The 20,533-nt window shown below is 34.4% G+C and overlaps 1 protein-coding gene across 2 annotated transcripts in view; it reads right to left on the minus strand.

Moving 5' to 3' along the window:
- Nucleotides 1-20,533, minus strand: part of THSD7A (thrombospondin type 1 domain containing 7A) — a 486,579-nt gene that overhangs the window by 195,922 nt on the left and 270,124 nt on the right. For both annotated transcript variants that reach the window (XM_056118708.1, XM_056118707.1), the window contains exons 5-6: nucleotides 14,792-14,947; nucleotides 13,174-13,386 (exon numbers count right to left, since the gene is read on the minus strand). In XM_056118708.1, the coding sequence (XP_055974683.1) occupies nucleotides 13,174-13,386; nucleotides 14,792-14,947 (369 nt within the window). The remainder of the gene's footprint in view (nucleotides 1-13,173; nucleotides 13,387-14,791; nucleotides 14,948-20,533) is intronic.

Here is a 20,533-nt window from a genome sequence, read left to right on the forward strand (position 1 = left end):
ATTGAATTCTAAAATTATTTTATTTTATTGTTTTGCTTTGTTTTGGTGGGGTACATGTAGTAATGGGCTGGAGCGATAGCACAACGGGTAGTGCGTTTGCCTTGCACGCGGCTGACCCGGGTGCAATTCCTCGGTCCCTCTTGGAGAGCCTGCCAAGCTATTAAGAGTATTCTGCCCACATATCAGAGCCTGGCAAGCTCCCCCTGGTGTATTCAATATGCCAAAAACAGTAACAAGTCTCACAATGGAGACGTTGGAGGTGCCTGCTTGAGCAAATCGATGAACAATGGGAGGATAGTGCTACAGTGCTAGATGTAGCAATTCTCAGTGATTATTCCTGTGCACTCAGTAATCATGCCTGGTGGGCTTAGAGTACCATACAGAATACTGGGGGTTGAACCTGGTTGTCTGCTTGCAAGGCATGAACCCTCCCTGCTGTACTATCTCTCCATATAGTTAAAGACATTTATTACATGTGAATCAGCAACGTAAGGAATATGGAATGGTCTCCTGTAGAAAACAGACGTTGAATAACAAAATAATAAAAATCTTTTTGACCAATTAAAAAATGACAACAAATTTCTTCCATATCAATAATTTTGCTAAATACCAATAGAGCAAATTCTCCTATCAAAAGTCATAGAGTGGATGGGTGGAGCAGGAAACAAAATTCTGCTGCTGCTTATAAGAGACAGACTTGAAAACTGACAATAAACACATGCATAATAAACTAACACTTGAACTCTGACAGTAAACACATACTCTGACCAGAAGTTTGGAAAACAATCAAATAGGCTAAAGTTAGATTGAACTAGCAGGACAGCCATACTTGCATCAGACAGTCAGTGTTCAATTAAGAAAGTAATAAGGAATAAAAATGGACAGTACATACTGATTAGGGGAATAATAGATAAAGATCAACTCTTACCAACATATATACATCAAATGAAAGGGCAATGGAGTTTGTAGACAACCATTAACATACCAATGGAAAATATATTAAAGCACTAATAGTGGAAAACATAACAATAGAGTGGAAATGATAACAATCTTTTCACCTTTGTTATTGACAGATCAACCAGGCATCAGTAAGAAAACAAGAGTCCAAAATGAAGATTGAAGAAACTGAAATTAACAGAAACATAAAGTTCTCTCCACTACCAAAAAACAAAAATCACAGTTTTCTTTAGTATTAATAGAGTATTCTCCAAGATATAACACATACTGGTCACAACTTGAGTATCCAAAAAAGTCATAAGTCTTCTCAGACAAATAAGCCAGGAAGGTAGAAATTAAACACAAATATTTGTAAAAAACTCCAACTTCTAGAAACTGAACAGCATATGATAAATACTGAATCAAGAAAAATATCAAAGAATAAATAGATATTTAAAAATTTAATAAGAATAAGACCAAAACCCTTGAAACTTAGTAAAAATCATACTCAATGTGTAGTTCAAGGCAGTACTGGATTACATCTTAAAATGGAGTAAAAACTAAAATAGCTACAAAATCTCAGAGCTTGAGAAACCAAGAAAAGAATAACAGTATCCCAATGAAAGTAGAAAGAAGAAATAAAATTAGGGCATATAGGGCAGAAATCAATGGCACAGAGCTCAAAAAAATTATAAGAATGACAAATGAAATCAGGAGCTTTTTATGTTTTTGGCTCCCCAGAAGGTATAAATAAGATCAACAAAGCCTTAGCTACACTGATGAGAGAATATAAAGAGAAAATCCAAATAAATTGGATCAGAGATGAAAGTAAAAATTATAAGAGATACTTAGGAAATATGAAAGATCATAAGAAGGTATTATTCACAATTCTATGCCACTAAACTGGAGAAAATAGAAGAAATAGATAAATTATTAGGGCCACACAACCTCCCAAGGTTGAATGAAGAAATAGAAAACCTGAATAAAACATGCTTGAGTAAGGAAATTTAAAGTGGTTAAAAATATTCTCATCAACACAAGTCCAGGTCCAAATGGATTTACTAGTTAGCTATATCATACCATCGAAGAAGAGTTACTATCTATAATCTTTAAACTCTTCCAAAATATCGAAGAAATGGAAATCCTTTCTAACAACTTCAATGAAGCCAACACTACAATATGAACAAAAATCAGTAATATATTGAAATTGTCACACAACATGACCAAGTGGGATTCATTCCAGGGATTCAAATATGGTTCCATATATGCAAATCCACTAATGTAATATACCATAGCAACAAAAGAAAGAAAAAAATCACATGTTTATATAAGTTGATGGAGAAAAAGCTTTTTGCAACATACAATACCTATTTTTTGGAGAAATTCCTTAACATAACAGGTTTAGAAGGGCTTCAAGATAATTACAGTCAATACACTTAATGGTGAGAAACTGAACGCCTTCCCTCTGAGATCAAGGAAAGAGCAAGGATGCTCAATATCCTTAGTACCTGGTATTCAACAAAGTTTTGGAAGTACTTGCCACAGAAATAAGACAAGAAAAATATCAAATAGATTTAAATTGTAATGGAAGTTAAACTCTCAATATTTGAAAATGACAAATTACATACATAGAAGACCCTATATATGTCACTAAAAAACTCTTAAACACAATAATCCAACACAGCAAAGTTTTCAGATACGAAATAAGTACACAAAAACCTACTGCATTGTACATCCAAATAATGATTTAGAAGAGAAAAATATTTGAAAAATAACCTATTTTTAGATAATGTTATTTTCATAAAAAATTAATTGTTTCAGATTGTTTCCGTGAGATTGATATTCCCCAGAAATACAAACTAAGGAATGGTTAATTCTGTGTATAAGTGGAATTTTGATAAAGCCACAATGCACTTAAATGGGAAATGAAATTATTTCTTACTCCTAATTTGCTGCCAAAGAATATTCGTAGTAGGGACCAAAGCTATAGTATAGCAGGTAGGGCAACTGTCTTGCATGCAAGCAAGCCAGGTTCATTCCACAGCATCCCATATGGTCCCTTGAGTACCACCAGGAATAATTCCTGAGTGCAGAGCCAAGATTAACCTCCAAGCATCACTGTGAGTGTGGCACAACTGTTCCAAATATTTATAGTAATAAAGGACTGAAAGTAAAAATGAATTCAGGGATACAGTTAATAATTCTTTGACCTCATAAGTTTACTTCATACATTACCTCATATCTATACCTCATATATTGAAGTGATTCCTAGATAATTTTCACAACCTCATACATGACCCATAGTGAACAGAGATTTTATATATGACGTTTGTTGCAAAGCATCCACCAGTGAGATTTATAATAATCTCAAAACACTTTAAGAACATTGTATTGTTAAAATGTTACCATATTCAGAGTTTGAGAGATAGTGCTGCAAGTAATGCACCCTACTTGCAGTGGTTAGGTGCTGTTTAATTCCCAGCATCCATATGGTTTTCTGAACCAGTCAGGAGTGATCTCTGAGTTCCTTGGTGCAGTTAGGTGTGGCCCAACACTGCACCTTCAAATGCTGCCATCTTGATCTTAGAGAATTTGAAGCAGTTCAAAGTGAGAAACAAAGGTGTCCGGGATCTCTGATTTCTATGGATGGAAGAAATCTTGAGAAATATGAACCATTTCCAGTAGAAAAGAAATAAAAAAAAGCCAAGAGCACAGAGAAAAGAGAAAAGAGCCCGGACAACAATGGAGTGGAAACGACTCCCAGAGAACAAAAAAAAAGCTCAAAATTTTTTCCTCTAGTCCCTGATATTGGCTGTGCTTTATACCAGAGACTACTGAACGCTTTCTTGTTTTATCAGTCTGAATTAGTCTATTATATTTTCCAGTCCCTATCACATCATTGTTTGTCTAAAGAGAATTAAGTGAAGGTAGCTTAATTGTCTTTAGTTTAGGATTAAGACTAGTTATACCCTAAGTGCTGCACTTAAGACAGACAACTCATCTGTACCAGGATGAGATCATAAACTTTAAACCTAATGATATAATTACATGAGAATTTTGATGGTTGTGAGTGAGGAGGATATATACTTTGCATATTGGAGGAATGCAGATAAGTGTGATCTGAGATAGACTGCAGTAAACTGAAGCCTCTGTTTTGTTTTAAAATATCTCCTCCATTAAAATATCTATTTATTTATCCAATAAGTCTGAGTTGTCATTATGATCTTCTTTGGCTACTAAAATTTGGCATTGTGTGAAGTGAAGAAACCAATCAGCTTCTGATTTTTGCACTTTTAAACCTGTGCCTTCAAAAGATCATGAAAATAAATGGATTTAGAGTACTGGAGACTGACAGCTCCAGTGAAGTATTAAAATACATCAATGACAGATGCAAGTGAATGTTATGTGAATGAGACCACTTCAAGTTTTCCAGTAATAACAAAGCCTACACAAGGGAAACTGGATGAAACCTGAATAAGAACTTAACATAATCATGAGCAATCCTAATTGGATTTGTTTTCAGTCAGTTAATATTTGGTCCTTTGCTACCCTCTAAAAGTCAGAAAGCTACAGGAAGAATGATAATAATAAACGGTTTATAACGTGAAAGGCAGAAATACTATCTGATGAGTACAAATTAGTGGAGTCATAAGAAGACAAAGTCTGATGGGAGCTTACAGACAAGCAAAATTGATGAAATAAATAATGGGTCTGCACATATACAAAATAAAATGCTTCAGTTAGGTTTAATAACTATTCTCCTACCTAATTTTACTGAAAGTGTATTTTCTGGACCATAGTGGTTTTTACTGATCCAACTCTCCTAGATTGTGTTAGGTCATCTTACTATGTACGATAAAGCAAAAATTGTTTTCTCTTATAAATGCCAGTTGGAATGGTACCTAAGATTTAGTGGGAAATTCATTTCATCACGTCAACTTGTGAGTAAGTACCATTGACATAAATTTCATCTGCTGTTTCATTTGAGATATTTTTGAAAGAATAAAAATCTTTATAAAACCCTACTCTTGGCTAAAACATTACCATTCATAGAACATTGGGTCAATCTTGATGGTGTTCCTAAATATGTATTGATGATATGTTAACACGTACTGCAATACAAACATAGAAGACATAAAATAGATCAGGGTGAATGATGGCATATTTTCAAAGGCCAAAATAAAATTGTGATCATTACAAATAGCAGGAAAGAATAACCAATTTCCTTACATTTTCTAAATGTCTATAATGATTTTCATCTTTACAACAAATTGAATATAAAATATCAACCCAATTATGGGGAAGAAACTCATAAAAACAGTGTTAGTTGATCCTAATTGTAAAGTAAGGGACCTTATACTCAAGCATAATATTCAACCTAATTATATTCCAAACACATTAAAAGGCATAGCATTTTGCAAGAAGGAAACTTCTTAGTTGATTTATTGCTTAAATTATGGAAAAACAATTCAGTGATAAAACGTACTGTTGCATTTAAAATATTGGCTTTTCCACATAATGGCTGTGTAATTTGTGTTAAGTAGAGAATCCCAGTTCCAAATCAGGCTTTGAAAATGTGTTCTCATCTCACTGTATAGACATTTCGATTGATCTGAACTCAAGAGTCTTCGCTAGGGTTTTAAAAACAAATCTCATTTAAATTGGCTTCCTTCTTAAACTTTCACAAATTTTAATTTGCATTTTCAACATCACTTTGATGTTCTGTAAGTTCTTGTCTGTCATTAATAATTTTTATAAAATATGACACAAATGATTATTTTCAGAAGGAAAATCTATACATTTTTAGATCATGGAAATATGTCTAACATTTTTGAATATTAAACAATATTAATATCAATTGATTGGGCATCATCAGTTTATTTTAGCTTTCTAAAATTTCAAGGTTTTCTCTGAAATTCAAATAGAATTATTAAATCCACTGGAAAAAATCTTGCAACTGCTTTATTTGCTATTGTGAGAGAGAAAGAGAGAGAGAGAGAGAGAGAGAGAGAGAGAGAGAGAGAGAGAGAGAGAGAGAGTGTGTGTGTGTGAAGCAAGATAGTTTCTTTTACTGACAGTTATTTAGAAAGATGTGAAGGGACAGCCAGAGAGAAATTCAAATCTGAGAAGAAACACAGGCTTCTACAGACTGGAAAGAAACAAAGACAAGAAATTGAAATATGCGTTTAAGAGAGAGCACAGGCTTGAAGAGCAAGCCTATCTTTTTTTGAAATACCATTGCATTATACTATTTATGGGCTGGAGTGACAGCATGGCAGGTAGGCCGTTTGCCTTGCACTCAGCCAACCCAGCCGACCCAAGTTCGATTCATCCGCACCACTCTTGGAGAGCCCAAGCAAGCTTGAGCAAATTGAGGAACAACGGGAGGACAGTGCTACAGTGCTACTATTTATAAGCTTCAAGTGTGTATCATTACAAAGCAATGAATGCACATTCTATATCAATTTCATCACTAAAGTCCCCCCAAACATATAGTTCACCAAAATTGAGCATTTTCATAAGATTTACACGAATTTATATTTCCCGCTTTTCTGGTAAACATAAATCTGGTCTTAGAGTTTGCAAGTTAATTTTTGTCTTATTAAGTTCCTTTATGGGTTTTATTTGTGCATTATGTATGGGTTAAACTATACAGTATTTATCCTTTTTAAACTGACTTATTTTACTACCATAATATCCTCTAAATCCATGCATGCATCTACAAATGAAAGACTTTAACTTTAGTTTTTATGCTTTAATAGTACAGAATTTTTCACATATACCACATTATCTTTAATCAAACATCTGTAAAAAAGAATATAAGTTATTTCTAACACTTAGTCTTGGCTATGATAATGCTGCAATAAACACTAAGTCTTTAATTTGGTTAGATAACCAGAGGACATAAATATGAATCTTCTGAAATTTCTGTTTTAAAATTTTCTGTAAATCCACACAAAGACTTACATAATGGTTGTGTCAATTTATATACTCATCAATAGTATGCAAGTATTCCTTCTCTCTACATCCTCTCCAATTCTTTTCTTTTTAAAAAAAATTTATTGAATCATTGTGAGATAGTTACAACTCTCTAATATTTTCATTGTTTTTTAAAATGATCACGATCATGATCACGACCATTCTGTTGTTCGTCGATTGCCTCGAGCAGGCCCCAGTAACGTCTCCTTCGCCCTAGCCCTGAGATTTTTTAAAAAAGTGCCATATTCAAGGCTCTTTCAGGGTTAGGAAAATGAGACCCGCATTGTTACTGGTATTTGGCATATTGGGTACACCATGGGGAGTTTGCCAGACTTTGCCGTGTGGGCAGGTTACATTCGGTAGCCTGCCATTTTGTCCAAAGTAAGAATGAGATAATAAGGTGTAGCATTTGTGGCTGCGCGCTTCTGGGAGCTGAGTTTTATAGTCTCTGGGTCTTGGCCATTGATGGGATTACACGGCGCCAGGGGGCCAGTTGGTGGGTGTGACCCCTGCCTACTGGAATTTGAAGGATCTGGCTGGCGGATACTCAGCCCCGATCCGAGCAGGCTTGGAGATGTCAGCCCTGGGACCCGCATTTTTAAAATGAAAAATAGTAGTTTCCACGGTTGCAAGCTAATATCTTATGATTTTGATTTTTCAATAAAAGATGATGAACCTACCATTAAAAGATGATGAATAAGTGCTAACTGGTCAGACACTTGGACTATTTTTCAATGGTTTCTTTTTGCTTTTTTTGTCCTTTTGTTGAGTTTTATAATCCTTTACATATATTGAAGTAAAAACAGATGTAGAGATAAATGGAATAAAGCTGAGGGCACTATGATAACACCTCCTGCACAACATGCACATAGATTAATTTGATAGCAAAGGAGCAATGAAAATAAAATGAAACAAAAAGTCTCTTTTGTAAATGCTGTTGAGAAAACAGGACAGTCACTTGGAATAAAATGAAAATAGAATGCTATTTGTTGCCATACACAAAAATTAATCCAAAAAGGTAAAAGGCTTGCCTGTAAAACCGGAAAGCATAAGATATAGAAAATGCAGAGGCCATATGGTCCTGGATAGGTATATCTAATGATTAGTTTCCAAAGGCAAGGGAAACAAAGGCAAAAATAAACAAATGAGTCATCAAACTTACAATACTTTTTGAATAGCAAAACAAATCCAAATAACTATCAAAATGAATCTGTAGACATTTGAATTAGTCAAAATATTAATTTCAATTATAAAATTTATAATTTCCCTCTTTTTTATTCCTGGACTGTTTTGTTTCTTTCCTTTTATCCTTGTCCAACATTGTTGTACTATTACAAATTCTTATTTATATATGTTACAAATTCTTATTTATATATGTGTACATATATTTGGAAAGATTAATTTGGCATTTAAACTACTTATTAACTGGATACAAATTGTACTACAGATTAAAATAACCAGAACAATATCTTGTTCCAGATTTCCCAAAGTTCTGTTTACCAAATGAAACATTTTCAGTATTTTTTAGAATTTATCCCTAGATATCTCAACATATTAAAATGATATATACTTATATTATGAAAACTGATTACATGGTCAAATGTAATGGAATAGGACTTTTCCATCAATTGGCTAGGAAATAAATAATGTTCAAGTTTTTCCTTTCCTCTACATACATATCAAATGCATAGATAATTTCAAAAGGTAGAAATTGTTGGCAAAATTTTAGAGAGATTAGGCAAATATCAGTCCTCTAGACAGTAAAGTCATCTTTGCCTGAATATTTCAATAGTACATCCTTTTGGTACAACTAATGATAGAAACAATTCCAAAAATAGGTAGAAAAACTTTTGAGTTTTTTTTTTTTTTTTTTTTGCTTTTTGGGTCACACCCAGCGATGCTCAGGGATTACTCCTGGATTTGCACTCAGGAATCACTCCTGGCGGTGAGCAGGGGACCATATGGGATTCTGGGAATTGAACCTGGGTCAGGTGCATGCAAGGCAAACACCCTACCCGCTGTGCTATTGCTCCAGCCCCTAGAAAAACTTTCTTTAAGGACTTGCTGCATTACTATTTTATCACAGACCCAATGAATTACATTTATTGGAAACAGTTCCAAAGAGTTGCTTATTACAAGGCTTCCTAGATGATTCTGGTGTGCAATAAAGTTTATTCTTAATCATAGACCTTTCTCAGTATTCCATTATCCAGGAAGTTTGTTAAGGTGCGGGGCATATTTGGGTAACAGAGTTGGTCTTAGTTTCCACTAAAGCAATATGTTTTCTCATTTTAGTAAATGTGATTTATAAACTTTATTGTATTTCAGAGCTATTCAGGAAGCTTGATTTAAAAAAAAAGCCTCTTTCTGGGATTTGTGTCGATAGATTCATGTTTCTTGGATCTATCAGTAAGATTTAGAAATCTGATTTCCAGCATGTACTTCAGGATCTTTTGATACTGGGGTTCTAGGACATGCTTTGCAAAAATAGGTCTATCTAGCATCTTATAGGGCAAATTGAAGAGAATATTTTTAAATAAGAAAAGCACACATATGCCCACTCATACATGATTATAGACATTAATGACTTGGTTCCTTTATATGAAACATTGGGAATTTCATGTGTTAAAATGCTTAATAATTTAAGACTTTAATTAGAGCATTATATGAAGTAGTATGTTTCAGTCAGATTCTAGGTATTTATATAAATTAATTAGTGACAACACTCAAAGTATGATTTTAAATAAATTATATTGTTTTGAGGTCATTAACTTAATGATGATATTTCCAATTATCTTTTAAAAATATAATTATTATATGAAAGAATTTTTGCACAGATTATTAGCCTAATGGCAAAGAGGAGGATTAGTGAGACTCCTCGTACTTAAAGAATGGGATCATGGACTTGAGAAACTTGGCCAGTTACTATTCCTACTATAGTGACACTGATGCCTACTATTACCAAAGTACCACTTATATTTATATAAAGATGAATAGTTACATCAACTTTCTTCCATGAAATGTTTGAAAGCTTGTTTATGTCACAGATTGTATGATTACTTTCACTATTGTGAGAAAAACAAGAAAAGTAACATAAGAAGTTAAAGACATTTTAAAAATGACTGGGGTTCACTACTTTACAAAGTATTACAAAACCCATAACAACAAGGCAATGTTCTGAAATTCTTATAGATATGTGTTACTACTCTATAATAGAGCATAGGTAATGCATATAGATAGCATTTTTATTTAACAGAGAGAAGGGTAGCAGGGAAACAATATTTGGTTGACAGAATCATTCAGTAATATATAAGATAAGAGACCCTTTCCTCACTCGCAATCTGTTTTGCTTTGCTATATTTCTAGCCAAATTTTAAAAAATCATGTCTCATCAAGTCTACACCTTTAAATAAAACAATAATGTCAGAAAAACTGAAAATGGGAAGATTTGGGATTTTCTCAAATTCACCAATGCCGCCATTAGACCTGGAATTGCTTTTCTGATGATCTTTAAATTATGAGTAAAGCTTTTTTCTATTATACATAAAGTTATTTCTCTTAGAGTCTCTTTTGAGCTCTCTTTCTGGCAATTTTGTTGTACTCTGTCGGAGAATCTATGTAAAACTCCTGCTGGGTGCTGAAAACTCTTTCTCAACCCCCCTCTTTGCCAGATAATTGGAAAAATGAACAATAACAGCACTGTAAATTCTAATGATCTCTGAAAGACTGGACAAAGAATATGTCAGGAGAGGAAAAAACCCAGATTTTAAACACGTTAAGGACATTAACAAAGTTGTGAAATTTGTGAGAGAAAAAAATGTCTTTTTGTTATTTGTTAGATTTGTACACTCTAACTCTTCATTTTCTAGTTGAGATTTAACTTAATTATAATACAAAAATCTTTAGCTCCAGCCAGGCCTAGTGGTAGTCTGTACAACTAATCTACTTAAATTCCCTGGGTTCTATTTAATTACAAAACAACAATTGTGGCAGCTGCTAAACACTTACCAGGCAACCATATGATAATATTCGAGTATTTACAAGTCTCCAGCTTTTGCTTCAATTCTCCGAGCATAATTATGTTATCTATACATCTGGAAAGCCTTTATATTTTTAATAATAGGGAATTTTGGTGACTTATATATATTTGTATAGAAATCAGTTGAGGCGCAATACTACTAATTGATGAAAACAAATAAAATTTCATGATGAAAGAGATGTTTTGAAAGAAGATAATATCAGCAAATTAAATATCAGTGACTCCTTCTTACTTTTAAAAATCTGATCTGCCCATAAAGTAGATAAAAAGAAACCAGATGATATATGCTATGAACCATCAGACTACTGTTTTTAGGTTATAATTTTTGTTATAAATTAACAAATATAAACAAATATGACAATATAACAAATATAAAACAATTTTTTTTATATTTGATACTTTGGTTGTAACAAAACTATAACCAACTAGGCACAATGAACTCATTATGTGCTTTTTCTTTAGTATTTTGTTAGGTTATCTGAGAGATGATCATTTGTGTTACAATATACTTCAGAAAAAATTAAGAACAAACACTGATGTGTTTAAAAGAGCCATTTCCTCTAAAATATCTTTAAAATACATGTGCAAATATCTTACATTTGTACAAACATCTAGAGAGATCTGTGCAGTAAATAAGACACGATTTGTAAATTGGTATTGTGGCAGAAATACATTTTCACCTTAGCTATTTGCATCACTCAAATATCTTTTACAATATATGGGATCCGAGTTTTTCCCTAGATACTGGAGGATAAGAGAAACATTTTTGAGCTGAGAAAAAAATGAAGAAACAGTAGCAGAGAACTATCAGTGACACTAAAATTATGCTTATTGTTTATACAGCAACTCAGAATAGCACACTGTTTATCACAAATTAGGATTTCTGTATTTGTTTAAGTGAAACAGAAAGTGTTTCTTTTGTTTTCTTTCTCCTAGATGTCAATTTATTTTCCTTTTAGAACTGGGTAAAAATTAAAGAGAAGATGTATCAATAGCTAATTACATCCCCACCTAAGCAAAACAGAATACCTAAAATTCTTATTAAACTATCTGGAGCAATCATTTCCTTCTTCACCTTCCAAACCTCAGATGCCAGGTTGGATTATACCTAATGCTGTTCTGCATGACTACCCTAGACCCTGGACAAAGACAACACAGTGAATTTCAAAGTCGAAGGCTAATTTCTCAAGACTAGCAGTGTCTGTCAGTCTCACCCCAGAGAGTATCTTTCTCTACTGAACAGTGACTGGGTCACAAGAGGAAATAATTGTGCTTGCTGGAAGAAAATAGAATAGAAGGAATTATGACGGTTACCAGATGTTGCAGTGCCCCAAAGGGGCCAGCAGAATGTTTCTGCATATGCTGTCAACAGCATAAACTGTCAAACATGGGGCCCTGGGGCTTGGTGCTTATGTTGCTCTGATGTGCAAAGTCATAGGATTTGAAATGGAAGGAAACTGAGAAATGGTCTTAACAAGAGGTTTTAATCTGTGTTTGGGAGAGCCTATCATCTCCTACAACTCAAAGATTATAGAAGAGTAGGAAGATCCCTCAAACAGAACCAACAGTCTTGGAAGGAAAGTAAAAGTAGTGTGAGCTAATGTGGCAACAATATTTTGCAGCAAATTTCAGTTGTAAAAGTTTAAGGTGATTCCTAGGGGTCAGGAACTAGACCTTTCATAAAATGACCGTTCTACTTGTTCTGTGATATCAGGAGAGGGCAGGCTACTAGATCACACAGACTGCTTCAAGAACTTCGGCTTACACTGTGTTTTGGGCGATTAAAAATAAATTCTATGGCTAAACATAATATTGGGGAAATGGGAAGAGAATGAAAGCTTCTGGAGTAAAGTTAACCAATTTTTAAAATCTTTACTTATCATTTCTGTGGCAAATAAAAAATGTCACTTAGAAAAATGTTATTCATTCCTAGTTAGTTTTAAATTTGATGACTGAATATATTATGATGGCTTCATTCTTATTCTACATTACCTATGTTCAAATTTAAAATATTCTATGATTTTTCAAAGGTAGGTGATAGAGTGAGAGAGAAAATAAAGGCTGAGAAAGTGGAGGAGGAAAGGAAGGGGCAGCTATTTCTGTGTGTTTGCCAAGTAAAGGATAAATGAGGTGAGAATTTAACATAAAATCAATGCTATCAGCATATCCCCAGGATTAAAAGGACAGTCATTTAAACAGGCCAGGCACACCTGACTTACCATCACTGTTGATACACACGACCTCTTGGACTTGAGTGCCTGGACCACATTCTTTTCCATTATCTGGTTCACAGTCTCCAAGCCTCACTGCTTTCCACTCATAGCAGGATGGCTCTTCACAGGGAATGGCTTCCAGTAAGTGAGGGCAGTTCCCCGTGCCCCCAGGGCCTCCAGTGGGTTCATTGGTAATGCGTCGCTTCCTCAGTTTAAAACCTGAGTTATTGAGAAAGGAAAAGATTTATTCTTACCATTATGGGTTTAATATTTCATAAAGCGTAACCTAAACCTAGTGAAAGCCTCATAGGGTAGAAATCACAACTGCTTTAATCATGTAAATTTCTCAAACTCCAACTTAAACTGATCTCATTAATGTTTCATTATATTAGTAAGTGATAAGGATGGGGAAAAAAAGAGGGTCTTTATAACCAGTGAACTATAGTAAAAGTCAGGCTCCTAAATACCATATATCACTCATTTTTCTCCTAGGGCTGATTAGAGAGAAGAGAGAGAGGAGAAAGAGAAGGGAGAAGAGAGTGAAAAGAGGAGAGGGAGGAAAGAGCAGAGAGAGGAGTTGGGGAGATAAAGAGTGAAGGAAAAAAGAAAGAGATTGATATTTTAATAAACTTGCTATTTGGAAAGCCAGTAATTAGAAATATTCAAAGAAGCAATGAAATTTCATCTATTCAGAAATATTCATGACCTAACTTCTGTTACTTTATATTCTTCAGTGCTTTGAAAAGATATGTCTGAGGTTTGACTAGTCCCTCCTAAATTCTCTTTTTAAAACTACAATTGATTTTAGAGTTCTTGAAAATTTGAATTAGTAATAAAATCATTTCAGTGAAGAATGTGGTTAATTGAATATGATTTTCTGTGCCTTAACAACACTAAATTTTGCCCTTCATGGCAATAATTGTATTAAAAATTATGAACAAAATTAATGTAGGTTTAGAGCTATAATAACATCTTAGAACATATTGTAATTATGGGAAGACTGCTTGAAGTGTTAAAATGTTTTCAAATAAATGTTAGGTGATGTGAAAATTATTTAACTGTGGTCAACACATAGGAAAACAATGTGTTTAGTTTACTTTTCTAGGATACATTATATTATTTATAATCAAATTCAACATACTTTTAAAATTACATTTACTTTCTATCTGATAAGGAGCAGATGCTATGGCTCAGGCCATGGATTAAGTGTTTTTTTATATTTATTATTTAATTGATTCCATAAAAAATAGAATGTCAGATATTATTATACACCTTTTACAATTAAGCAGGCAGAGTTAATTAACTTCTCTAAACATTACGGAAAAAGTCAGTTTTCCAATTCAGGTCATTCTGACACTACAGATCATTGTAACCATCGTATAAAATGCAGCAGGTTCTCTCCATCTGTTGCCTAAATTAACAAACTACTTGGCTACATTCTTTAATTTTAATCTTCTGTTCTCATCACCAGGCAGGTTTATTCATCTTTTGCAATCAATAATCTTTAGCCATTCTGGAAAATATCACAAATAATCACAAGGTACATACAACAGTCTTTTGAAATAATTCATGATTAGACTCAATTGATGGAAGTTTCAAGTAGGTCTGAATTACAATAACATACCTTTTTTTCCTTGTTGGTCATTACAGTTTTCAAAAGTACAAGGTCCCCAAGCTGACCAGGGTGAAACCTCACATTCAGTAGGGCACGGAATGTGGCATAGCTGTGTAGTATTAGGCACAGGTCCAGTACACAATTTCAAGTCCACTGGTTTTGAGGCTGTTTGGAGAGAATCGACAATTCCTTAACAATTAGGGATAGAGATAAGATAATAACTAAAAAGTTATTTTTTTCTGAAGATGGAGAAAGAAAACACTTCAAGAATTACTGTCATGACATTATTCTAATGTTTCTTTGCTACAGACTGAGAATAAAAGAAGAAATAGGGGAAAGCTATATAGCATAGTTAAAAAAATGGGTTAAATGTCTTGCATTGTTTGATCACCAGCTCTACCATGAAATAGCCTAGCCATGAATGAATAAAGCTGAGCCTAGTGTTTCAAGTCAGCACATTAATTTCAGCTCTAAAATCTCTTCCATTGTTTCTGAGGAAGTAGAACCTACTTTAGAGAACTGAATACAATATTAAGGAGACTGTAACATAATGAAACCACTGCATGACTTGTGGCAGAGAAGTATAAGATGATGGGGAAATATGATGTACCAAATTGTGCATCTCTGAATACTTCTGTCTACATAACACACCAGACAACTTTCATAATGTCTACAGAATACATCGTCTGCATTTGTAATTCAAATATGAGAATTGCTACTTGTAAATTTGTAATTTATCATCCATGTATGTTCATAAATTGACCTCTGTACATATATTTTATCTTGTGTGTCATCTATTTTGATATCTAAAATTTGGCTGTTTTATACCGTACAGACATTTGATAGTTATGTAAAATAATGCCAATAGTTTTGGTTAAAATGACTAAGGCTATTTAAATATATGTGGACATAAGAGAATCAACTTTACCTTCATATTATTGTACAATGTATACAACTAAGAGTACTTATAATGTAAATATTTCAAAAGATATGTCTTTGATACCCATTTTTTCTTTAATAAATGTTCTTTTTCTCCTTCTAATAATCTGAAATGTTCACAAAATAGTACAAAACACTAATAGTAAAGGTCTTGGATAATTCTCATTATTTTTATGTGGAAATACTATCGAATTTTAGTTGCACAGTTTGCACTTAATATACTCATAGAGAAATATTTTGAGTCTTTTCTTCCTTTCTTTGTTTTGGGGGTTGGGGTGGGCAATATCTGGAAGTTCTCATGGTGTGCTCTTGGCTCTGCATATAGTATTCACTCCTGGTGGGTCTCTGGGGACCATGTGTAGTACTAGGCAATTAAGCCCTTCAGCCTCTTCAAGGCAGGTGCCCTACAAGCAGTATTATTGCTCAGGTATGGTATTTTTTGTATTAAATAAATTTTTTTAGTATCTTAAGCAAAACATAAGCACTTGTGTATCACTCATTCTGGACACACAAGTAACAATAAAAAATACTATGAATATTTTTATGAATACTACATTAACTCCACTTAATGTCACTTTTCATAGTTCTGAAAAATACTCTGTAGATTTTATTTTTAATTTTCTTCCCTGGAATGCTTACATTTTCTCTTTTATCCTACTCCTAACATCCAATACACAACTGAAAATAAATGACTGGACACTCCTAATTTTCTTAGTATGGGACTCTGTATTGCCACTCAAATTTATTAAGATTATTGTTAACAGACATGATAATATCAGCCAAAGCAAAAGATGATTAATTTTATTGCTTTCCAACAGTGTAAGTACTTGGCACACGAGGTACAGAGAATACAAAAATAAATGCTTAACATCTATGACTATAAGACAATCTGATATTGCTGTTACATGTGTTGTATAGAAATTGAATTTTTGGTAATCACTTAATCATTTGACATCCTGTTACTCATCGATTTGCTTGAGCGGGCGCCAGTAATGTCTCCATTCATCCCTGTTGCGTGCTGATGTAGCCCAATGGTGTCTGCTCATTCTACAAACACGAAGAGCCTCAAACCGATCATTCAGGGTCTTGATGTGGAAATCTGACTATCTCGTAGGTGGACGGCCATGCGGTCTTTTGAATTCCTGTAGAATCCAGTTGGTAACAGCTCTAATCCAGTGGTTGTCTCCAAATCTCATTACGTGTCCAGCCCCTCTGATTTTTGACTCCTGGGAAAATGAGACCTTGTCCCATGACCATCGATGGAGGCTGGAACTCCGGATTTTTTTCTCTCATTTGAGTAAAACATGATACTCCAAGGAATCTTTCCATTCCTCTTTGGGAGACTGGAATAGGGTTCTCATCCTGTTTTTGTAGGGCCCAGGTCTCTGAGGTGTATGTAAATGCAGGAAGAACAGTGGAATCGAAGAGATGAGCCCGGAGCCGGAGGTTCTTCGTTCTCTTAGCTATTTCTTTGTTGCTCTTGAAGGCATTCCAAGCCGCTCTCTTCCTCCTGTGCAACTCAGGTGCCAGGTCATTTGTCATCTTGACTTCTCGACCTAGGTACACATAACTATTGCATTTGGAGATGGTCATTCTGTTGAGAGCAAATGGAATGTCAGGAACGAGACTGTTTCTCATAAACGTTGTCTTCGTGAGATTCAGCTGGAGTCTGACCTTTCCACACTCACGGTTGAAGTCGGCCAGCATTTGTGCCACTTGGCTAATGTTTGGTGTTATTAGAACGATGTCATCTGCAAAGCGGAGGTGGTTTAGTTGCCGACCGTCTATCTTCACTCCCATTTCTTCCCATTCCAGTTGTCGCATGATGTTCTCAAGGGTGACATTGAAGAGTTTCAGTGAAATGGTATCATCCTGCTGAACCCCTCTCTTGACATCGATGATCACTTCTTTGTAGAATGGTGAGATTCTGGTAGTGAATCCATTTTACAGCACATGGAGGATCCTGATGTATTGAGTTTGAATGCCCTGATTGGCTATGGTTTCGAAGACCACTTCTCTCTCAACAGAATCAAAGGCCTTTAAATCAATGAACATTAGACAGAGCAGCATCTTGAACTCCTGAAAAACCTCAATGAGCGTGGTTATCATGTGGATATGGTCGATGGTGCTGAATCCTTTGTGGAATCTGGCTTGCTTGCATGACTTTTCTTCATTTAGTGTTCTTCCAATCCTATTCAGGATGACTCGAGTGAACAGCTTGTAGAGGACAGACAACAGGCAAATTGAGCGATAATTGCTAATGTCGTGGATGTCTCTTTTCTTGTACAGTAGTACAGTCCTGCTGGTTTTCTATTGGGACAAAACCTTGCATTCAGACAAGTAGCGTGTGAAGAGCGAGCCAGTATATTGATGAGTAGTGACAGCAGGTTCTTCAGGTGTTTGGGTCTGACCTTGTCTGTGCCAGGTGCTGTTCATTTTTTTACTGACAAAATGGCGTGTAATTTTCTAATTCGGGTTGTTAGGTATTTGAATGAATCATTGCTCATGGCCAAGTTCTTATTGACAAGGACACCGACACCACCAATGCCTCTTTTGTCACATGTTCCAAGGAACAGTTCTTTTCCAGTGTCGAAAATAGTGTGATGTGATTGATGCCTTGTTGCTTCGGTCAGACCAATGATGTTGTACTTGATCTTCCGTGCTTGTACTATCAGGTCTTCAATGGATGTATCTGACGCCAGCATATGCACATTAAAATTACAGTCATTTTTGTCTTTCTTCATTTTGGCAGCCTGGTTTGGCCTTGAGATTTTATTAGCCTCTCTTTGCATATCCTTCTCAATGCTGCCATATTGGTGGCTCCTTCAGGGTCTGGGGAATGAGACCCATTGTATTTACTGGTTTTGGCATATCAAATATGCTACGGATAGTTGCCAGGCTCTGCCGTGTGGGCAGAACACTCTCGGTAGCTTACCATGCTCTCCAAGAGTTATAGTGACTTTTGGGGCGGCCTCTAATCGCCCTTGTAGGTGTTTCCATGGTTCAAACCATATTTGAACCCCTTCAAATATGGTGTAGTAATCCTGTAATACATTTAAAATACAAAAAGGTATTTTTGTAATACCTTTACAGTAATGACAATTTTATGCTAGTTAATTTTGTGTGCCAACTTAACTGGGCCAAAGGATACCCAAACTGAGTGTGCCTGTGAAGGTCTTTCTGGACAAGATCGATATTCAAATCAGTAGTGTGAGTCAAAACAGGCTTCATCAAAAATGCAGGGAATTATACAACCTATTGAGAGATCAAGTAGAACAAAAGGTGAAGGAAAGGTAAATTCTCTGTCTCTCATTTTGAAGTAGAATACACACCCTTTCCTGCTCTTCATCATCAAAGCACCTGCTTCTGGAAGAGAAATCCATACCACTTAAATAACATGAAACATTTTATTCCTATAACAAATCACTCTGCTTCCTTTCTTTCTCAGAACAATGCTTCTGCTTCTCTGCAGAACCTGTATAAATAGAAGTCCACTATGATATATAAAAGAAGAACTAATGTAAGTACAGAATTATGTAGGTAAGTAGTTCACTGTGGACTCTTTCAGGCTATTAAAGTAGTGTTTTTTTTATAATTATCTGTAAAGTCTACATTTTTTATTCTTTCAGTTCATTAAAACAACTTAACACTTTAGTGTATATTGCTTTGGAAATCATGGTTACTATAAAAGAAGATCTACTTGTTGTACCACAATGAACACTATAAGAACCTAAGAAAGTTTATGTAAGGCGAAAAACTTCAGAAGGAAAACTGGGTTTTAATAAGAAAACAGTTTGAAATATTACATTTCTAATTTCTGACCTTATGCTTTGTAAACTTAATTTTATCTTTTGCTGTATTTTGAATGAATGAAATAGAATATAATTTCTTGAGCCATTAATAGGTTTGATATGGGCGGGATGAAAGAAAAATTGCTTGAAGCAAAATACTTGATATCTCCACTGCCAGTAATGGTCTTTTTCAGAGATGTCTATAGAAAGTATTTTCCATTAATCAAGGAGACATAGGAAAAGTAGATATTTGTGTTAGAATCTATTCCTTTGGTGACTTTTATTGTTAGGCTTTCTTTTAAATAGTACATATATTGATTATTATTAGGCTTTTTAAAAATAGTACATATATTGATCAATATAAATATAAGCTGAGTACCTCAAAATGATGTCAGCTACATTTCTAAATATAGCCCAAAGGTTAATTAGAAAAACTGTGATCCAATGAATAAAGGACATAACCAGGAAATCGTATTGGTCTCTTCTTTAAGTACGTGAGGTCTAAGTCTTTAAATTTTGTATTACTTGATGTAGTGCTTACTGCTGACCCAATATCCTCAAGTATTGATATCTGAATTTTTAGGAATGACCCAGTCTTTATTTTTGTAGTTTTACAGTCAACATTTTTTCCTTCCACTGGAAGTCCAAAGAAATATGTGTTATGGAAAAAATGCCTTTTATTGGAATTAAAAAACTATATATTATTCTAAATATAAAATTTTTAAACAATATATCTAAGATCATAGAAAATAAAAATCATGAGAAATTGCCAATATTTCTGACAATACAGCAAGAATGCAGTATTCGAATGCAGTACTGAAAGGGAGTTCTAAAGCTGAACTCTCCTTAGAAAATCTGACCCATGTATGCTTACTGAGACAGTTAGAATTGCATATCAACAGTACTTTAATTCTTGGGGTCAGGAAAGGCATTGTTATTTTAGATGGAAAATCAGAGTTGAGCTGTATTGGACCACCATAAGGAAATTTCTAATAAACATGTAAAATACTTATTTGACATA

Source organism: Sorex fumeus, unplaced genomic scaffold, assembly GCF_029834395.1.
Source record: "Sorex fumeus unplaced genomic scaffold, SorFum_2.1 ptg000037l, whole genome shotgun sequence".
NCBI classification, from domain to species: Eukaryota; Metazoa; Chordata; class Mammalia; order Eulipotyphla; family Soricidae; genus Sorex; species Sorex fumeus.